General features: G+C 41.6%; 1 protein-coding gene across 1 annotated transcript in view; it reads left to right on the plus strand.

Annotated features, from left to right (window-relative positions):
- The first annotated feature begins 270 nt into the window (after positions 1 to 270).
- The window catches only part of ITIH5 (inter-alpha-trypsin inhibitor heavy chain 5), a 92,108-nt gene continuing 72,432 nt past the window's right edge, over positions 271 to 19,946 (plus strand). Inside the window, exons 1-5 of the mRNA XM_073652447.1 lie at positions 271 to 546; positions 10,711 to 10,755; positions 13,129 to 13,292; positions 15,239 to 15,337; positions 17,294 to 17,538. Of these exons, the coding sequence (XP_073508548.1) occupies positions 424 to 546; positions 10,711 to 10,755; positions 13,129 to 13,292; positions 15,239 to 15,337; positions 17,294 to 17,538 (676 nt within the window). The 5' untranslated portion in view covers positions 271 to 423. The remainder of the gene's footprint in view (positions 547 to 10,710; positions 10,756 to 13,128; positions 13,293 to 15,238; positions 15,338 to 17,293; positions 17,539 to 19,946) is intronic.

Genomic DNA, 19,946 nt, shown 5'->3' on the forward strand with positions numbered 1-19,946 from the left:
CACTCTTTTTAAGTTACCTCTCGATTTATTTATGTTAAAGACTGCATGGAGGATTGTGATCAGGAAACAGCAACACTTGTACTGGATACATTTATTCCCATGATTTGAAGTGGAACAACAGGTGCTGGATGTCTGCTCTGCGCCCATCATTTATACAGCTGGCGCCATATCTCAGTAGTCATCATCCACATCTGTAGTCTGTACAGTGCCGATATACAGCAGGTTTGATGGAGAGAGCATGGATGAGGGGCTGGGGTGAGGTGTGGGAGGGGTGGGACTGTGTCTGCCTCTTTCTCCAGTCTCTCTGAGACATCTCAGCCAGCTGCAGACTGGCAAGTTCCCACTGTACATGTAGAAACCCAGCACTGCCACAGACATATTCCAGTCCTCCCTGGGAGAATCACTGCACCCAAAGGATTTAATATGGACTTTCTGCTTGGGCTCTGCGTCTGCTTCTACTTTTCTCTTGTCTTGGCAGATCATGAAGCTGAGAAAATTGAGAGTAACTTGTTTGAGTTCACAATAACAAATGGGATTGCGGAGAAAGTGAGTACTTTATATAAGAATAAGCACAATAGAAGAATAAGACTCTTATATGAGGGTATTAATAATTTAGTGTACAACTGTCGGAAGGTCCTTATATCATAAAAATCATTGTATGAGCATTTAACACATTTTATTTTTCATAATCTCATATTTTTCCAGAAGTGAGTGAATATCTTGTACTAATTAGAAAGTCTAGTAATTTTCCAGTTTCTTTTAATGCATGATGAATGAGCAATGTAGTAACTATTTGTCAAAGTGCCATCTGCCTACACTTGTAATAATGAAATATATACTTTTAGTAAATATATTACCGTAGCTTTTATGATATCTTTATTGCTTTAGTTATGCTGTGCAGTTTACTATTCTTGTACATACAGTTCAGCTACGGAGAATATTTGCCCCAGCTGATAGGGGGGTCACCCTATGGGTACATCCACTATATACTATGTTAGAGTTATATCCTCCAGTGTGGCCAGTTATTTAGACTAAAGATCTACCAATTGACCATCGTAAATCGTGTGTTCTGTACAGTATTCACTAAAAGACGTTCTGATGCCTTTCCTGGCTATTTTACTAACTTGTATTCCCAATAATACAACTATTCTGGAAAGCATCTTCTTACAATGATGTGTACTGTGGTTCCTCTGTTATTCCTCCTAAAAGTTCATGAATAAATTGACAACTAGGTGGTACCATTCTTCTTGTCTATGTGGGAGGTGGGGTCTGACATTGGCAGCAGTCATTGGATATTGTCAGAGTGTGTAAAGACAGACCCGCAGCTGGTAAGATCCAGCTGTCACTTTATTCATGCATCTCCAGGAGGAATAACAGAGGAATAGCATAATGCAGATCTAAGTCAGTATGCTTCAAAAGTGCTACAATATCGGGAATGCAATAATTTACACCAGGAGTGCTGGCAGGTTCTTTGTAGCAAGGGGTTTTTTACTCCTAAAATGGTTTACCGATTTCAGCATTTTAGATGGGAAAAGGTTGATATTAGGACAAATATTTCTGATTTATACAATTTCTTGGCTTTAAGTAAATAAAAATACATGAAACTCATTTATACATGTGAAGTAGAATTGGGGAAGTTCTACCGATAAGCTTGAGGTCCCTTGGTAGTATGGAAATGGAATGTGGAGCTGCTAAGGTTTTCCGCTTATCTCTCATGTCCCTGATAGGAAGTCAGGTCAACTGATCTGGAAAAGCTTTCCATAGATTAAAGTCAGAGAATGTACACTCAACAAACACAGTATATCTGGCTTCTCACACGTCCAGTGCTAACACTGTCTCACATAATGCAGGCTGAGACCTATAGTGCAGTCCCTATGGTGTAGTCTCTATAGTGCAGTCCCTATAGTGCCGTCCCTATGGTGTAGTCCCTATAATGCAGTCCCTATAGTGCAGTCCCTATGGTGTAGTCTCTATAGTGCAGTCCCTATTGTGTAGTCTCTATAGTGCAGTCCCTATGGTGTAGTCTCTATAGTGCAGTCCCTATGGTGTAGCCTCTATAGTGCAGTCCCTATGGTGTAGCCTCTATACTGTAGTCCCTATAGTGCAGTCCCTATGGTGTAGTCTCTATAGTGCAGTCCCCATGGTGTATTCTCTATAGTGCAGTCCCTATGGTGTAGTCTCTATAGTGCAGTCCCTATGGTGCAGTCCCTATAGTGCAGTCCCTATGGTGTAGTCTCCATAGTGCAGTCCCTATAGTGCAGTCCCTATGGTGTAGTCCCTATGGTGCAGTCCCTATGGTGCAGTCCCTATAGTGCAGTCCCTAGAGTGCAGTCCCTATGGTGTATATAGTCCCTATAGTGTAGTCTCTATAGTGCGGTCCCTATGGTGTAGTCTCTATAGTGCAGTCCCTATAGTGCGGTCCCTATGGTGTAGTCTCTATAGTGCAGTCCCTATAGTGCAGTCCCTTTGGTGTAGTCTCTATAGTGCAGTCCCTATGGTGAAGCCTCTATAGTGCAGTCCTTAAAGTGCAGTCCCTATGGTGTAGTCTCTATAGTGCAGTCCCTATGGTGTAGCCTCTATAGTGCAGTCCCTATAGTGCAGTCCCTCTGGTGCAGTCCCTATAGTGCAGTCCCTATGGTGTAGTCTCTATAGTTTAGTCCCTATGGTGTAGTCTCTATAGTGCAGTCCCTATAGTGCAGTCCCTATTGTGTAGTCTCTATAGTGCAGTCCTTCTGGTGTAGTCCCTATAGTTTAGTCCCTATGGTGTAGCCTCTATAGTGCAGTCCCTATAGTGCAGTCACTATGGTGTAGTCTCTATAGTGCAGTCCCTATAGTGCAGTCCCTATGGTGTAGTCTCTATAGTGCAGTCCCTATAGTGCAGTCCCTATAGTGCAGTCCTTATGGTGTAGTCCCTATAGTTTAGTCCCTATGGTGTAGTCTCTATAGTGCAGTCCCTATAGTGCAGTCCCTATGGTGTAGTCTCTATAGTGCAGTCCCTATAGTGCAGTCCTTATGGTGTAGTCCCTATAGTTTAGTCCCTATGGTGTAGTCTCTATAGTGCAGTCCCTATAGTGCAGTCACTATGGTGTAGTCTCTATAGTGCAGTCCCTATAGTGCAGTCCCTATGGTGTAGTCTCTATAGTGCAGTCCCTATAGTGCAGTCCCTATAGTGCAGTCCTTATGGTGTAGTCCCTATAGTTTAGTCCCTATGGTGTAGTCTCTATAGTGCAGTCCCCATAGTGTAGTCTCTATAGTGCAGTCCCCATGGTGTAGTCTCTATAGTGCAGTCCCCATAGTGTAGTCTCTATAGTGCAGTCCCTATAGTGTAGTCCCAATGGTGTAGTCCCTATAGTGCAGTCCCTTTGGTGCAGTCCCTATGGTGCAGTCCCTATAGTGCAGTCCCTATGGTGTAGTCTCTATAGTGCAGTCCCTATAGTGCAGTCCCTATGGTGAAGTCTCTATAGTGCACTCTCTATAGTGCAGTCCCTATGGTGTAGTCTCTATAGTGCAGTCTCTATAGTGCAATCCCTATGGTGTAGTCTCTATAGTGCAGTCCCTATAGTGCAGTCCCTATAGTGCAGTCCCTATGGTGTAGTCTCTATAGTGCAGTCCCTATTGTGTAGTCTCTATAGTGCAGTCCCTATGGTGTAGTCCCTATAGTGCAGTCCCTATGGTGTAGTCTCTATAGTGCAGTCCCTATGGTGTAGCCTCTATAGTGCAGTCCCTATGGTGTAGCCTCTATACTGTAGTCCCTATAGTGCAGTCCCTATGGTGTAGTCTCTATAGTGCAGTCCCCATGGTGTAGTCTCTATAGTGCAGTCCCTATGGTGTAGTCTCTATAGTGCAGTCCCTATGGTGCAGTCCCTATAGTGCAGTCCCTATGGTGTAGTCTCTATAGTGCAGTCCCTATAGTGCAGTCCCTATGGTGTAGTCCCTATGGTGCAGTCCCTATGGTGCAGTCCCTATAGTGCAGTCCCTAGAGTGCAGTCCCTATGGTGTATATAGTCCCTATAGTGTAGTCTCTATAGTGCGGTCCCTATGGTGTAGTCTCTATAGTGCAGTCCCTGTACTGCGGTCCCTATGGTGTAGTCTCTATAGTGCAGTCCCTATAGTGCAGTCCCTTTGGTGTAGTCTCTATAGTGCAGTCCCTATGGTGAAGCCTCTATAGTGCAGTCCTTAAAGTGCAGTCCCTATGGTGTAGTCTCTATAGTGCAGTCCCTATGGTGTAGCCTCTATAGTGCAGTCCCTATAGTGCAGTCCCTCTGGTGCAGTCCCTATAGTGCAGTCCCTATGGTGTAGTCTCTATAGTTTAGTCCCTATGGTGTAGTCTCTATAGTGCAGTCCCTATAGTGCAGTCCCTATTGTGTAGTCTCTATAGTGCAGTCCTTATGGTGTAGTCCCTATAGTTTAGTCCCTATGGTGTAGTCTCTATAGTGCAGTCCCTATAGTGCAGTCACTATGGTGTAGTCTCTATAGTGCAGTCCCTATAGTGCAGTCCCTATGGTGTAGTCTCTATAGTGCAGTCCCTATAGTGCAGTCCCTATAGTGCAGTCCTTATGGTGTAGTCCCTATAGTTTAGTCCCTATGGTGTAGTCTCTATAGTTTAGTCCCTATGGTGTAGTCTCTATAGTGCAGTCCCTATAGTGCAGTCCCTATGGTATAGTCTCCATAGTGCAGTCCCTATAGTGCAGTCCCTATGGTGAAGTCTCTATAGTGCACTCTCTATAGTGCAGTCCCTATGGTGTAGTCTCTATAGTGCAGTCTCTATAGTGCAGTCCCTATAGTGCAATCCCTATGGTGTAGTCTCTATAGTGCAGTCCCTATAGTGCAGTCCCTATAGTGCAGTCTCTATAGTACAGTCCCTATAGTGCAGTCCCTATGGTGTAGTCTCTATAGTGCAGTCCCTATAGTGCAGTCCCTATAGTGCAGTCCCTATGGTGTAGTCTCTATAGTGCAGTCACTATTGTGTAGTCTCTATAGTGCAGTCCCTATGGTGTAGTCCCTATAGTGCAGTCCCTATGGTGTAGTCTCTATAGTGCAGTCCCTATGGTGTAGCCTCTATAGTGCAGTCCCTATGGTGTAGTCTCTATAGTGCAGTCCCTATGGTGTAGTCTCTATAGTGCAGTCCCTATGGTGCAGTCCCTATAGTGCAGTCCCTATGGTGTAGTCTCTATAGTGCAGTCCGTATAGTGCAGTCCATATGGTGTAGTCCCTATGGTGCAGTCCCTATGGTGCAGTCCCTAGAGTGCAGTCCCTAGAGTGCAGTCCCTATGGTGTATATAGTCCCTATAGTGTAGTCTCTATAGTGCGGTCCCTATGGTGTAGTCTCTATAGTGCAGTCCCTATAGTGAAGCCTCTATAGTGCAGTCCTTAAAGTGCAGTCCCTATGGTGTAGTCTCTATAGTGCAGTCCCTATGGTGTAGCCTCTATAGTGCAGTCCCTATAGTGCAGTCCCTCTGGTGCAGTCCCTATAGTGCAGTCCCTATGGTGTAGTCTCTATAGTTTAGTCCCTATGGTGTAGTCTCTATAGTGCAGTCCCTATAGTGCAGTCCCTATTGTGTAGTCTCTATAGTGCAGTCCTTATGGTGTAGTCCCTATAGTTTAGTCCCTATGGTGTAGTCTCTATAGTGCAGTCCCTATAGTGCAGTCACTATGGTGTAGTCTCTATAGTGCAGTCCCTATAGTGCAGTCCCTATGGTGTAGTCTCTATAGTGCAGTCCCTATAGTGCAGTCCCTATAGTGCAGTCCTTATGGTGTAGTCCCTATAGTTTAGTCCCTATGGTGTAGTCTCTATAGTTTAGTCCCTATGGTGTAGTCTCTATAGTGCAGTCCCTATAGTGCAGTCCCTATGGTGTAGTCTCTATAGTGCAGTCCCTATAGTGCAGTCCTTATGGTGTAGTCCCTATAGTTTAGTTCCTATGGTGTAGTCTCTATAGTGCAGTCCCTATAGTGCAGTCACTATGGTGTAGTCTTTATAGTGCAGTCCCTATAGTGCAGTCCCTATGGTGTAGTCTCTATAGTGCAGTCCCTATAGTGCAGTCCCTATAGTGCAGTCCTTATGGTGTAGTCCCTATAGTTTAGTCCCTATGGTGTAGTCTCTATAGTGCAGTCCCCATAGTGTAGTCTCTATGGTGCAGTCCCCATGGTGTAGTCTCTATAGTGCAGTCCCCATAGTGTAGTCTCTATAGTGCAGTCCCTATAGTGTAGTCCCAATGGTGTAGTCCCTATAGTGCAGTCCCTTTGGTGCAGTCCCTATGGTGCAGTCCCTATAGTGCAGTCCCTATGGTGTAGTCTCTATAGTGCAGTCCCTATAGTGCAGTCCCTATGGTGAAGTCTCTATAGTGCACTCTCTATAGTGCAGTCCCTATGGTGTAGTCTCTATAGTGCAGTCTCTATAGTGCAGTCCCTATAGTGCAATCCCTATGGTGTAGTCTCTATAGTGCAGTCCCTATAGTGCAGTCCCTATAGTGCAGTCCCTATGGTGTAGTATCTATAGTGCAGTCCCTATCGTGCGATCCCTATGGTGTAGTCTCTATAGTGCAGTCCCCATGGTGTAGTCTCTATAGTGCAGTCTCTATAGTGCAGTCCCTATAGTGCAGTCCCTATGGTGTAGTCTCTATAGTGCAGTCCCTATAGTGCAGTCCCTATGGTGCAGTCTCTATAGTACAGTCCCTATAGTGCAGTCCCTATGGTGCAGTCCCTATAGTGCAGTCCCTATGGTGTAGTCTCTATAGTGCAGTCCGTATAGTGCAGTCCTTATGGTGTAGTCCCTATTGTTTAGTCCCTATGGTGTAGTCTCTATAGTGCAGTCCCTATAGTACAGTCTCTATGGTGTAGTCTCTATAGTGCAGTCCCTATGGTGTAGTCTCTATAGTGCAGTCACTATGGTGCAGTCCCTATAGTGCAGTCCCTATGGTGTAGTCTCTATAGTGCCGTCACTATGGTGTAGTCTCTATAGTGCAGTCCCTATAGTGCAGTCCCTATGGTGTAGTCTCTATAGTGCAGTCCCTATAGTGCAGTCCCTATAGTGCAGTCCCTATGGTGTAGTCTCTATAGTGCAGTCCCTATAGTGCAGTCCCTATGGTGCAGTCTCTATAGTACAGTCCCTATAGTGCAGTCCCTATGGTGCAGTCCCTATAGTGCAGTCCCTATGGTGTAGTCTCTATAGTGCAGTCCGTATAGTGCAGTCCTTATGGTGTAGTCCCTATTGTTTAGTCCCTATGGTGTAGTCTCTATAGTGCAGTCCCTATAGTACAGTCTCTATGGTGTAGTCTCTATAGTGCAGTCCCTATGGTGTAGTCTCTATAGTGCAGTCACTATGGTGCAGTCCCTATAGTGCAGTCCCTATGGTGTAGTCTCTATAGTGCCGTCACTATGGTGTAGTCTCTATAGTGCAGTCCCTATAGTGCAGTCCCTATGGTGTAGTCTCTATAGTGCAGTCCCTATAGTGCAGTCCCTATAGTGCAGTCCCTATGATGCAGTCCCTATAGTGCAGTCCCTATAGTGCAGTCCCTATGGTGTATATAGTCCCTATAGTGTAGTCCCTATAGTGCGGTCCCTATGGTGTAGTCTCTATAGTGCAGTCCCTATAGTGCGGTCCCTATGGTGTAGTCTCTATAGTGCAGTCCCTATAGTGCAGTCCCTATGGTGTAGTCTCTATAGGGCAGTCCCTATGGTGAAGCCTCTATAGTGCAGTCCCTAAAGTGCAGTCCCTATGGTGTAGTCTCTATAGTGCAGTCCCTATGGTGTAGCCTCTATAGTGCAGCCCCTATAGTGCAGTCCCTATGGTGTAGTCTCTATAATGCAGTCCCTATAGTGCAGTCCCTATAGTGCAGTCCCTCTGGTGCAGTCCCTATAGTGCAGTCCCTATGGTGTAGTCTCTATAGTGCAGTCACTATGGTGTAGTCTCTATAGTGCAGTCCCTATAGTGCAGTACCTATGGTGTAGTCTCTATAGTGCAGTCCCTATAGTGCAGTCGTTATGGTGTAGTCCCTATAGTTTAGTCCCTATGGTGTAGTCTCTATAGTGCAGTCCCTATAGTGCAGTCCCTATGGTGTAGTCTCTATAGTGCAGTCTCTATAGTGCAGTCCTTATGGTGTAGTCCCTATAGTTTAGTCCCTATGGTGTAGTCTCTATAGTGCGGTCCCTATGGTGTAGTCTCTATAGTGCAGTCTCTATAGTGCGGTCCCTATGGTGTAGTCTCTATAGTGCAGTCCCTATGGTGTAGTCTCTATAGTGCAGTCCATATGGTGTAGCCTCTATAGTGCAATCACTATGGTGTAGCTTCTATAGTACAGTCCCTATGGTGTAGTCTCTATAGTTCAGTCCCTATAGTGCGGTCCCTATGGTGTAGTCTCTATAGTGCAGTTCCTATAGTGCAGTCCCTATGGTGTAGCCTCTATATTGCAGTCCCTATGGTGTAGTCTCTATAGTGCAGTCCCTATGGTGTAGTCTCTATAGTGCAGTTCCTATAGTGCAGTCCCTATGGTGTAGCCTCTATATTGCAGTCCCTATAGTGTAGTCTCTATAGTGCAGTCCCTATGGTGTAGTCTCTATAGTTCAGTCCCTATAGTGCAGTCCCTATGGTGTAGTCTCTATAGTGCAGTTCCTATAGTGCAGTCCCTATGGTGTAGCCTCTATATTGCAGTCCCTATGGTGTAGTCTCTATAGTGCAGTCCCTATGGTGTAGCCTCTATATTGCAGTCCCTATGGTGTAGTCTCTATAGTGCAGTCCCTATGGTGTAGTCTCTATAGTGCAGTCACTATGGTGTAGTCTCTATAGTGCAGTTCCTATAATGCAGTCCCTATGGTGTAGTCTCTATAGTGCAGTCCCTATAATGCGGTCTCTAACCTCTCTGATGCTATGTGTTCTACTGCTTTTATGGTTTTGTAGAAATTTTAAAGTAATTTTAATTGTTAAAAATAAAACATTATTTTGCTTTCTATATTACATGGTGCTTCACTTTTTTACCCTTACCAAGATCACTGCTTGCTGTCAGTGAATGGAAAGATTCTTGTTTAAATTTAAAAGATGATAAATTATTTTTTGTCTGCAAAACTGACATCCACCAGGTTTGGATAGACGGTTATGCTATTAATTTACAGATGGCAGCCTGCAGAGTTGTAATCTACAAGTAGCAATACACTTCTGCACTTTCATTGCTGACTCTACAGTGTATGTGCAGAGCGAGCTGTCAATCAAACTGACGGGGCGCTTACATTGCTGTGAGCAGTGACTGAAGCCACTCCGGTCTCCTATGACTGAATGGCAGTGGATCCCGGGAGGAAATAAATTCATTTTCTCCCAGTAGCCGCCCTTTCTGTAAAGTGGCCAGGAAGCATTGGAATGTTATTTACCTGCAGATTAACCCTTCATGTGCAGGTAAAGAATGTTTTCCGAGGTAACAGTTTCCCTTTAACTCCAGCATGTACCAAGTACAGTGTCAGTGCAGCTGTTGCAGCCGCACATTTCTGCCAGCACAGTGTAATAGTGTAAGCAACCAGGGAATGTGCAGATCAGAATGATGTCAGCAGTCATAACGCATCGATAGAGCAGCAGGGAAGAAGAAGAACTGCCCTGTTGATGTGGAGCAGATGAATTGCCGGCAGTAGCGGTTGATGTTAGTTTTTTGGCCCATCCTTAAAAAATAAATAAAATAGTTCCGGACAACTCCTTTAAAGGGTTTGCCCTCTTTTGACCAATCCCAATAAAATAAAGGGAGCAACAGTACTTATATCATCCGATCCAGTGCTCTGCTATAAACACTATATCTAAGATGGTGTGACTTATCAAAGCTCTGCTCTAGTGCAATTTTATTAAAAAGCAGCAGATGAGGCACACTCAGGAAAATAGGCAGCACTTGATAGGGGACATTGTGGTTTCAAACATCAAGACCGGAAAGAGATCTTTAGATGTTACAATTATCGTGAGAGTTTTGTACAAATCATCATCTGTGCAATTGTACATTATCCCCCTCTTTTGCTGAAATGGTGCAATAATTAATCAGAAATGACCAATCATACTAACAATTGTTCAAGTGATCATCGCTCCCATATAAAAGGCCTTTCAGAACTGTGTTACTTTGGAATAACCATGAGGTGATAAAGGAAGATTCATAGATAACATTTTACATAGATCTGACACTAAAGGGGGTTACCTATATTTTAGCTTACCATGCCTCTTACCTCTGAGCAGTGACTATCTTCTGGTGTCACTGATTGGCTGCAGTGGTCACGTGTTGTCTTCATGTAAACCAAGTGCGGCTGTTGGATCGCTAGGGGACTTTTAACTTTCATACACTGAATAAGCTGGCAAATTTTCAGATTTCACTGTGGGTTCAATAAGGAATTTTAGATTCCAGCTGGTTTGGTCTGAGAAAGGGGTGAACTTGATGAATGTGTGCCATTTTACTTCCTAAGTAACTCATTTATAAAATAAGCACTGTGCCATGTTGTTTGGTTGGATGTGCCATCAAAATGTTAACAAGATTCTTTTCTCCAGTAGTTTGTTATGTGAGATAAATCTAAATGTAATACCAACAGTTCACATTTCAGGAATGCACTCGATTATGGGAAATTTCATTAAACTTTACTAACATCACTTTCTCAGCTAAAGGATGCCATAATGTGTGATTATTACACTCTAAATGAATCTCGAATTTCCTTACTATTAGTCTATATTTTTATAAACATATTGTTTACTAACTACAGGTCGGATCCCGCTTTCCAAGGCAAGTTCCATATGCATCAAGGAGGGTAAGCGTCATGAAACTTCCATCAAAGTTGACCCCGCTTGCGAACATTTTTTTTAATTAAATGCATTTATTTGGGACTTAACCCCTTCGCAACCTTGGGTTTTGTCGTTTTTGCTTTTTCGTTTTTTGCTCCCCTTGTTCCCAGAGCCATAGCGTTTTTATTTTTTGGACAATATGGCCATGTGAGGGCTTATTTTTTGCAGGACAAGTTGTACTTTTCAACGCCATTACTAGTTTTGCCATATCGTGTACGGGAAAACGGGGAAAAAATTCCAAGTGCGGTAAAATTGCAAAAAAAAGTGCAATACCACAGTTGCTTTTTATTTATTTTTTTTTACCACGTTCACTGAATGCTAAAACTGACCTGCCATTCTTATTCTCCAGGTCATTACGAGTTCGTAGACACCAAACATGTATAGGTTATTTTATATTTAAGTGGTGAAAAAAAATTCCAAAATTTGGTAAAAAAAACTAAAAAAAAATAGCGCCATTTTCCGAGACCTGTAGCGTCTCCATTTTTCGTGATCCGGGACTGGGTGAGGGCTTATTTTTTGCGCGCCGGGCTGACGTTTTTATTGATAAAATTTTGGGGTAGATCCGATGCTTTGATCGCCCGTTATTGCATTTTATTGCAATTTTGCGGCGACCAAAAAACGTAATTCTGGCGTTTAGAATTTTTTTCTCGTTACACCGTTTACCGATCGCATTAATTCTGTTTTTATATTGATAGATCGGGCGATTATGAACGCGGCGATACCAAATATGTGTATGTGGGTTTTTTTTTTTATGTTTTATTTTGAATGGGGCGAAAGGGGGGTGATTTAAACTTTTATATTTTTTTTATATTTTTAAAAACATTTTTTTTTCACTTACTGCATGCTTCAATAGTCTCCATGGGAGACTAGAAGCAGCAGTTGTCTGATCGTCTCTGCTACATACAGGGGACGAGCAGATCCCCTGCATGCAGCAGAAATAGTCCTGTGCTATGAGCGCCGACCACTAGGTGGCGCTCATAGCGACCAGATCATGACAACCACAGGCGTCTGCTGCAGACCCTGGGTTGTCATGCACGCCCATCGGCGACCCGCGATCACGTGACGGGGTTGCCGATGGGCGGGGCTTATGACACCCAACCCGGAAGCGCGCGTTAAATGCCGCTGTCAGAGATTGACAGCGGCATTTAACATGTTAACAGCCGCGGGTGGATCGTGATTCCACCCGCGGCTGTTGCGGGCACATGTCAGCTGTAAGAATCAGCTGACATGTGCTCGGTTCAGTGAGGGCTCAGCGCAGCAGCCCTCACTGAACCGGGGGTACGCAAATGTGCGTACTAATACGGCAAGGGTTGGAAAGGGGTTAAAATCATTTTTACACCTAGGATTCATTAAAAATGTTGCTTCATTTAGCTTTTACAATTTCCTTGTTTTACTGGACAATTAACTTTAATTGTCTATGGTAGGAGCCCACAAAAAGAGAGATCAAAGCGTTACAAACTCTCCTGTCAGACCATCAGAACAAGCTCACTGAAGGGTCCTCAGATAACTCATTCTGCAGCCAGCAATAGACAGTGAAATACAGAGGCTATGTAAAACAAATTTTAATAAAACCAAATTACAAAAATGTTTTTAGCTCAAAAAACATGCATTTTAATAGAAAAACATTGTCCCACGTGCCAAGTTAATAATAGCAACTATACATATAATTATAATGGGTCAGGATCTATATGAAAACCAAAGTGGACGATAACAAATTAATTTCCACACATTTCTTCATTGACTTCAATGGTAAAAATATTTTTTTCTTTATTAGGTTGAGTAGTATATTTGGTTATGTTAGTATGCTTCTTAAAAATATGTATTGGAGCCTGGAGACTCTCGAATCTCTTACCGGATCCCCGGCGCGGATTTTGACTAGCCGGACTGATGCAATGTCATCTATGCGACATGCCACAATGGTGACATTGTGCCAACCCTGGCTAATGAAAAGCTGCGCCAGGAATTCTGGAAGGTGAGGGACTCGCAAGTTTCCCATCGAGCAGCCAGCGACTACTGACATGGCCGATAGACTAGCATCCGCCAATCGATCTGCCCAAGTCTAGTAATTACTAAGAATGGCATGTCAGGAGTGGTGAAATGTCTTTTTTTATTAGGGCAATTACTGGAGAGTATCTTCCTTTTAGAACAGAAGACAAAATGAAAACATTCTAGAGCGAGCAGACTGTTACAGAAGACAATACAATAATACGATACGATTATCAATTAATTAATGTAAATGCAGTCCTGGCATCCGCAATAAATGATACGGTCAATGGGTAATCTGCAGCCCATTATTTATTATATTAATGTGTCTATTAAATAAGGTTATTTATTTACAGGAAATCAGACCCTTGATTACTGACTTCACTGTGAAATCCACAATCATATCCCGCTATGCCTTCACTGCTGTGTCCTGCACCATGGTGAATAGGGCTGTAGAGGCAAAAGAAGTTGTGTTCCAGATGCAGATCCCGGCCGCAGCCTTTGTCTCCAACTTCACCATGTAAGAATACGTTCTAATGTACTAAGACAAAGAGTTGAATTACATGGGTAAAATATTCAGAGATCTAAGACCTAATTCAGACATCATTTTTCTTCTCGTACGGGCTGATTTTCATCAGTGTGCTGGATCTGATTTTGGCTTCATTCAGACGTCCGCTTTTCACACACGTGTTCTACCCATGATTTTCGTGAGTAGAACACGTACCCATTATAGTCTGTGGGGCTATTTACATATGTATATTTTTTTGCAGGCCAGGCGTCCATGCAAAAATCATGGAGACGTCCATTTTTTATCATTATTTCGTAGCAATACAAGTCTATAGGTCCAAGAAAATCACGGACAGCACACAGATGGCATCAATGTGCAGTCCCTTGCTGTCTGTGATTAACATTGCAAAAGATAGGAGAAGCTTTGATTTTTATATATTTATCCCTACTAGAAAATCTCTGATGATAAAAACGGAGACATGGACCAAACACTGATGACGCTTGAACCATTGTTTTGCAAATGTGAAAAATTACAGATGTCTGAATGAGGATTAATACATACAAATATTGTAATTTTCTGGGTAAATTAAAATATTTCATGACTAGTACTTATGAAGACACTGAAATATGAAGGTACAAGTAAATTATTGTGCAAACAAAAATATATTGCAATTTTTTAACTAGATATATTTTCCAAAAGCTTGTATGTACTAGATAACTGCAGCTTCTTTCCTTTGCTCTCCATCTTATGGCAAGCATTTTACAATACTGTATATGTAAGGATATGGACATGCTGCCCTCGTTTCCCTCTTGAAGAGACAAGTTTCAGTGTTGTGAAATGTGTTATGTGATATAATGTGAAATGTTGTGTAAAATGTAATAAGTGTTAATGATATGTAATGTGAACTGTCTTGTGTAATGTGAATAGTGTAGTGCATTAATAATTTGTGTAGTTGGAGTTAATAGCTGGGACTAGCCCACAGTGGAAGGGATTAGTGTAAATGACAGTAACTGTTTTGTGCTAGGAAGTTAGATAGGGCCTGGAGTGCTTAGTGAGTGGACCTGAAGGTCCAGGGTGAACAGTGCCGCATTCTGGGGTGACTCTAAATGTGATAAGACTGAAGAGAAGGGATAGTGACAGTGACATAAGTGACAGAAAGACAGAGTGGCCTTCCAGAGATGGGTCCTAGGAGTGGACGTCTAACCATGAGACCCCGAGCTTATAACGCTGGAAGATAATGGGCCTAAGCAGGACTGAGTACGTGGGACTAGTGAAGGGTCACAAGGGGGAGTTCTATGCCGCCAGTAGTGTAAAGAGGAGGTGGAATTGTAGAACAAGTAAAGGACTCTTGTTGATCAGGAATGTAGTGTTAAAACTGGGTTGTGGTGAAGTAGGGAGAAACAGTGGACATAGAGATCCCTGAAGTATACTACTAAGGAAGGAAACTGAATGGAAAATGCTTCAAGTTGTAAAGGAAGCGTTCGTAAAACATTGTACCTGCTATCCCTTGTATATAAACCTTACCAAGTTGCCATTGAGTAAAAAGTTTAGTTTTCAATGATCATCTCTCTCATTGAACTGTCAAACATCTGGTCCTGGTAAACCTGCAACAACAGTTACATGCGGCCTGCACAGGCGTAATGCCCTCACAGCCCTAGTCCACACACACAGCCAGGACCTCCACTTTCATGTGACGTGCTGGGTGCCACAGACAAGTGCCTTTCTCACGGCTACCGCCCTGCGCCACGTTACATGTACACCTGTATATAATATGTGCTCAGTGATAATAATACAAGAATTATTAGGAACACATATTGACATTTGGTATTTAGATGTTTTGCAATGTTACATGTTTTAGATGTTATTATTTGTAATCACTATATGCATCATCTTTTTCTCAGTTTATAGTTTTGTAAGTGACGTGTCCTTTGTGTTACTAATATTTATATGTATTGCAGGATTATCGAAGGCAGGACTTATCATAGTGAAGTCACATGGAGAAAAAAGACCGGAGAAAACAATATACAAGAGTATGATAAGATTATTGGTGATGTAGGGTAAGCAGGAATTTAGTATGTTATACCCATTAGCCTTCTGTATACTTTATATATTTAACCAACAAAACACCTGCTTTATATAAGTATATTTTGCATTTTATCAGCTGCTGTTTACTGTCATATCTCCAATATATCCAATATCCAGAGCACAACACCCAATGTACAATGCTTATAAGACAACTATCGGAGTTTTACATATGAATATGTACAGTCCTGCATTTGCTCTTATTTCAATGCAATCTACAAAAGTAATAGACTCTATGGAGCTAGATTTTAAAATAGTCAGACTTGTCCGGATTTTAACATCAGTCAGTCATTACTTTAATTCACACATACTGTTTTTGGCACAATTTTTGCCAAAGTTTTCTAAGCTTAAACCAGGAGTGGATACAAAGGAGGGAAAAAAATATAAAACAAACTCACTTTTCTGTATACTGCTGTGTTTGGCTAAAAAAACGAATAAACAAAAAACGCAGCAAAAAACTGTACTACTAAATTTTGGAAACTGTAAACGTAACTGTCCAAAAAACCCTAACCGATAGGAGGGCCACACTTCACAATACATAAACACATAATGACCACCGAAATTAATGTCAGGTCAAGAAGCGTACAAGAAAAGTATTATATAAAAATATTCTTTATGAATTAATCATGATAAAAGAATAGGATAAGGTACTTCATGTCTAGAAGAGATGTAGCTACAAAATATTATTAAAATAAGCAATAATAATGACAATGGACACTGCACAATAGTAATCTCAGTAATCTTAGTACCTATGTCCTAAGTCCAGACAATCAGTTCAGAGTCCTAATTATAGATGCCTATAGGGGATCCATCTACAGATATAAATATGATATGGAAAATGATTTTACCTAAAATGAAAGTGCTGGTGGTATCCACAAAAAAGCAGTGCTGCGTCACGCCCCCGGAAGAAGCAAGGCGAAACATGCGTCAGTGGGGAAACTGTATGCTTTGTCTTTTCTGAAGTCTCCATGTATCTTCAGAGACTGTTTAGTATTGCATCTAAGATACATTTACTTGAAAATGCTTGCATAGTGTAAGAGTGTTAGTATGACTGAATATCCTAATACTCTACATTTTTTTTAAGATAGTGAACATGTTCACACTCAGCAGGTTTTTGACCGATAATTTTACATGAACTATCCTAAGAGGGTCGGATCAAAATCGGCAATGCAAGTCAATGTGTCTGTGAAAAATTCGGATTGCACTTGGATGACATCCAAATGAGGTCCTATTTTCACAGACTGTAAGAATGGAGAAGGTGGAGACATTTATTTCTTTTATTTCTGCGCGTATGAGAAAAATGGATGACACTAAAACCACACTCTGCAAACTCTGATCAAAATAATTGGTCCATTTTTCTTGTACATGGAAAAATCGGATGTGTGAATGAGCCCTAGGACTGGACACACATAGCACTTGGCGCAACTGTACAATGCGCCCAAGGTGCATCTTCTGAAAAGACGCATCCTAAATGTTGCAACAGTTTTGTGCTGCAAAGAAATAAGAAATGAATTGTTAATAAGCTCCCGCGCTTGTCTATTGTTAATGGCTGCTCTGGTGTGCACGAGAGACTACTGGAGATCAAGTCATTGCCAGTTCTAATAGAAACATCAACGTTTTGGATTAATCTATTCACTAAATAACACTTACTGAGGTCTGTATAGCCTGGAAAAGCAAAGACAAGAGTGGTGACATGATAAACAGTTTCTAGCTTCTTCTCAGAGTCCCGTCCATCTCTGAGAAACCCCACGTGCTCTTGAGAGTTTTCAGGAGTGGGAGTCTTAATGCCGGGTCAGACAGCTGGAAGTCAGGAAGAGTTTAGCATATGAATCAATATTATCCTTTTTGTTAAAGCTTTAAAATAGGTGTTTCGTTTTAAGATGAATTTGGATATTTTTCTCCTTAACTTTTCTCCTGTGGATTTCTTCCAGGGAAAATGGAATGGAAACTTTTAATGCATCTGCAACAATCCCTGGGCGAAATAAAGGAGTTTTTCTTCTGAAGTATGAGGAGCTTTTACAAAGACGTCTAGGAGTGTATGAACATGCAATTAGTGTCCGTCCAATGCAGTTAGTAGGCAGCCTGTCGGTGGAGGTCAATATTCTAGAAACATCGGGTATTACCTTCCTAGAGGTTCCTCCTCTTCAGAACAACAAGCAAAAGAGTAAAGATGTGGGTAAGCATTGCTTTTCGCATGAAGTGGACAGAGAATAAAGTGACTTGAGCTTTATGACTTGAAAAAACATATATCGAAGGAATGTGGTTTGTGAAGGTTGCACTCATACTATTACTTAACTCTCTTCTGACCCAACCTCATAATGAAACTCTACACACCAGATTCTTCTCGGTAAAACACGTGGTTGTTAGCCAGCATTATTAGAAATTCCATTTGACAAACACACAGTGAGACCTTAGTCTGACCAATCATGACACCACTCTCTATGAGCATAATCATGGTCATCTCTGGCACACATACCGCTTGGTAGACCAAGCCTACCTTTCATCAGTCGATTCCCTGTGGAATCAGCAATTCTGGCTAACCTTTGTGGCTGTTTGGGTCAGAACCTTGCTTAGGAACTTGCCGTACAGCCTCCTCCAGCCTAACTAATCTGAACTTATCATGAACCAGCCCTACAGCAGTTGGAAATTATAGTTTCCAGGATGGGAGTAAGGATATGTAGGCCTGTCCTTCACCATGATATACCTGACCCAGCCTTATAAAAACCCTTTACCTGACCACCTAATCAAATGTCACTATTTTCTGTCTGACAAGTGCCCTTTTTAGGTGAGGTTCTTCTTATCAACACCTTTTGGAACTGTATTGCCTTGCCAAACCTGAGCCTGCTAAGAGAATTCATAATAATCCTTATGGTGCCTATCTAGTATGTTGTGAGGTACAATATGAATATGCAGTATATGACATTTTGATCAGTTTGACTCAATTTATTTCCAAATTGTTGTCCTCTTGTTGCGGAAAGCATTTTAGATTTTGGAAAGGGTGTTCTTTTACACGGCTAAACCACCAAATCGGTAGACTAAAGTTTTTAATACTTTCATTGGTAACGTAACAGTTCTCTCAGCAGTGTATATGCATCATGGGAAAATATTCATACATTTTCAATGCACTTCAGATACTTTACCTAATGCAATAGTCATTATTCCTCCATGATATACAGTACATACAGTATACCACATATGGAGATTTGCATCATCCAATGGTATCAGTACTTAGCACAAGAACCATCATGCCAGGAAATACGGCATGTTATGGACATAAATGTATTTATCTGGAAAATAAAACAATTGCTCATTTCCTACATTCACACCTTCCTGATTTCCTGAGGAAAATGATGTGGAGAACACCTGGATAGGAAAAATAGCCATTAAATGAGTTATGTTACTTACTATGGTAACGATCCCCACAACACCTTATAAACAATGAGCAGGTGGGAAAATAATCATATATTACTATGGTATTTGTAGCATCTATGAGTGTAATACAGTCCACACATACTGTGCAGGTATATTTACATGGAGGAAATACCATGCCACTCACAGGTTTCCATAATACAGTATGTATCTATATCCACACCCTACAGTGCTGCTCACCATTATTGGCACCCCTTCATTTTTTTCATAGACTGTACAATATCTTCATAATAAGAATGCTGTATGGAAAGACATGAAGACATAATTTCTAAAGAATATTCTATAACAATATTCTACTTTAGATAGTCAGCGATGAGTTTCTGATGACTATATCCCGTTTATGACCCTTTTATCTTCAATATATATGTTTTAAGTGGTACAATGAAGTAGTTCAGGCTTATCTGCAAGATCAGATTGATCAAACTAACCTCAGTAGTAAAGAATAGGATGGTTCCTGAACTTCATTATTAGAATTTCACCCTTTGGCCCTCTTCTTCAACACATAATAGAAAAAAATAATAGAGCATTTGATACAATCAGAATCTGAAATGATATTTTAGATGGAATATTATAAATAACTATGTGTAGACTGATTACGCATTTATTCATTTTTGTTTTTGAGATGAAAATCGGGATGTTTGTAGCACAGCCAAGGTCTTATATTCTGACTTCTCATGTCTCCGCGTCTTTGTATTTGCAGCTGGCATCAAAGTCAGCACAAATAAATACATTATAAATGAAATAATCAAATGCGTCTTCACAGCTGAGTGATGTGAGGTTATTTTTCTTGTATCTTGTTTGTTTTATTGCATTTGGCATCGTATAAAAGATGTCTACATAGGAAAATGAATTATGCCACAACAATAATAGAATTGTGCTTTTCCAGTGCACTGGAACAAACAAGCTCACCACTTTCATGCTAGGCCAGTAATAGATATTCAGTCGTGGCTGCAGATATTTCAGTATTGGAATAAAGTAATAGACTTCCTGTGGACTTATCAAGGGAAAGTTACGTTACACATAAAATAACACAGTACTGTAAACCTTGCACAATGGCTACTTGTTTGGTTTCCTTATCAGTCTAAACAGCGGAAAGGAGCTGGAGTCAGGAAATGCAGATATGTCAAGGTGTCATTGGTAAAGGCTATCCCTGGT

Source organism: Phyllobates terribilis, unplaced genomic scaffold (genome assembly GCF_046119375.1).
Source record: "Phyllobates terribilis strain yellow unplaced genomic scaffold, ASM4611937v1 Scaffold_11__3_contigs__length_659146591, whole genome shotgun sequence".
NCBI classification, from domain to species: Eukaryota; Metazoa; Chordata; class Amphibia; order Anura; family Dendrobatidae; genus Phyllobates; species Phyllobates terribilis.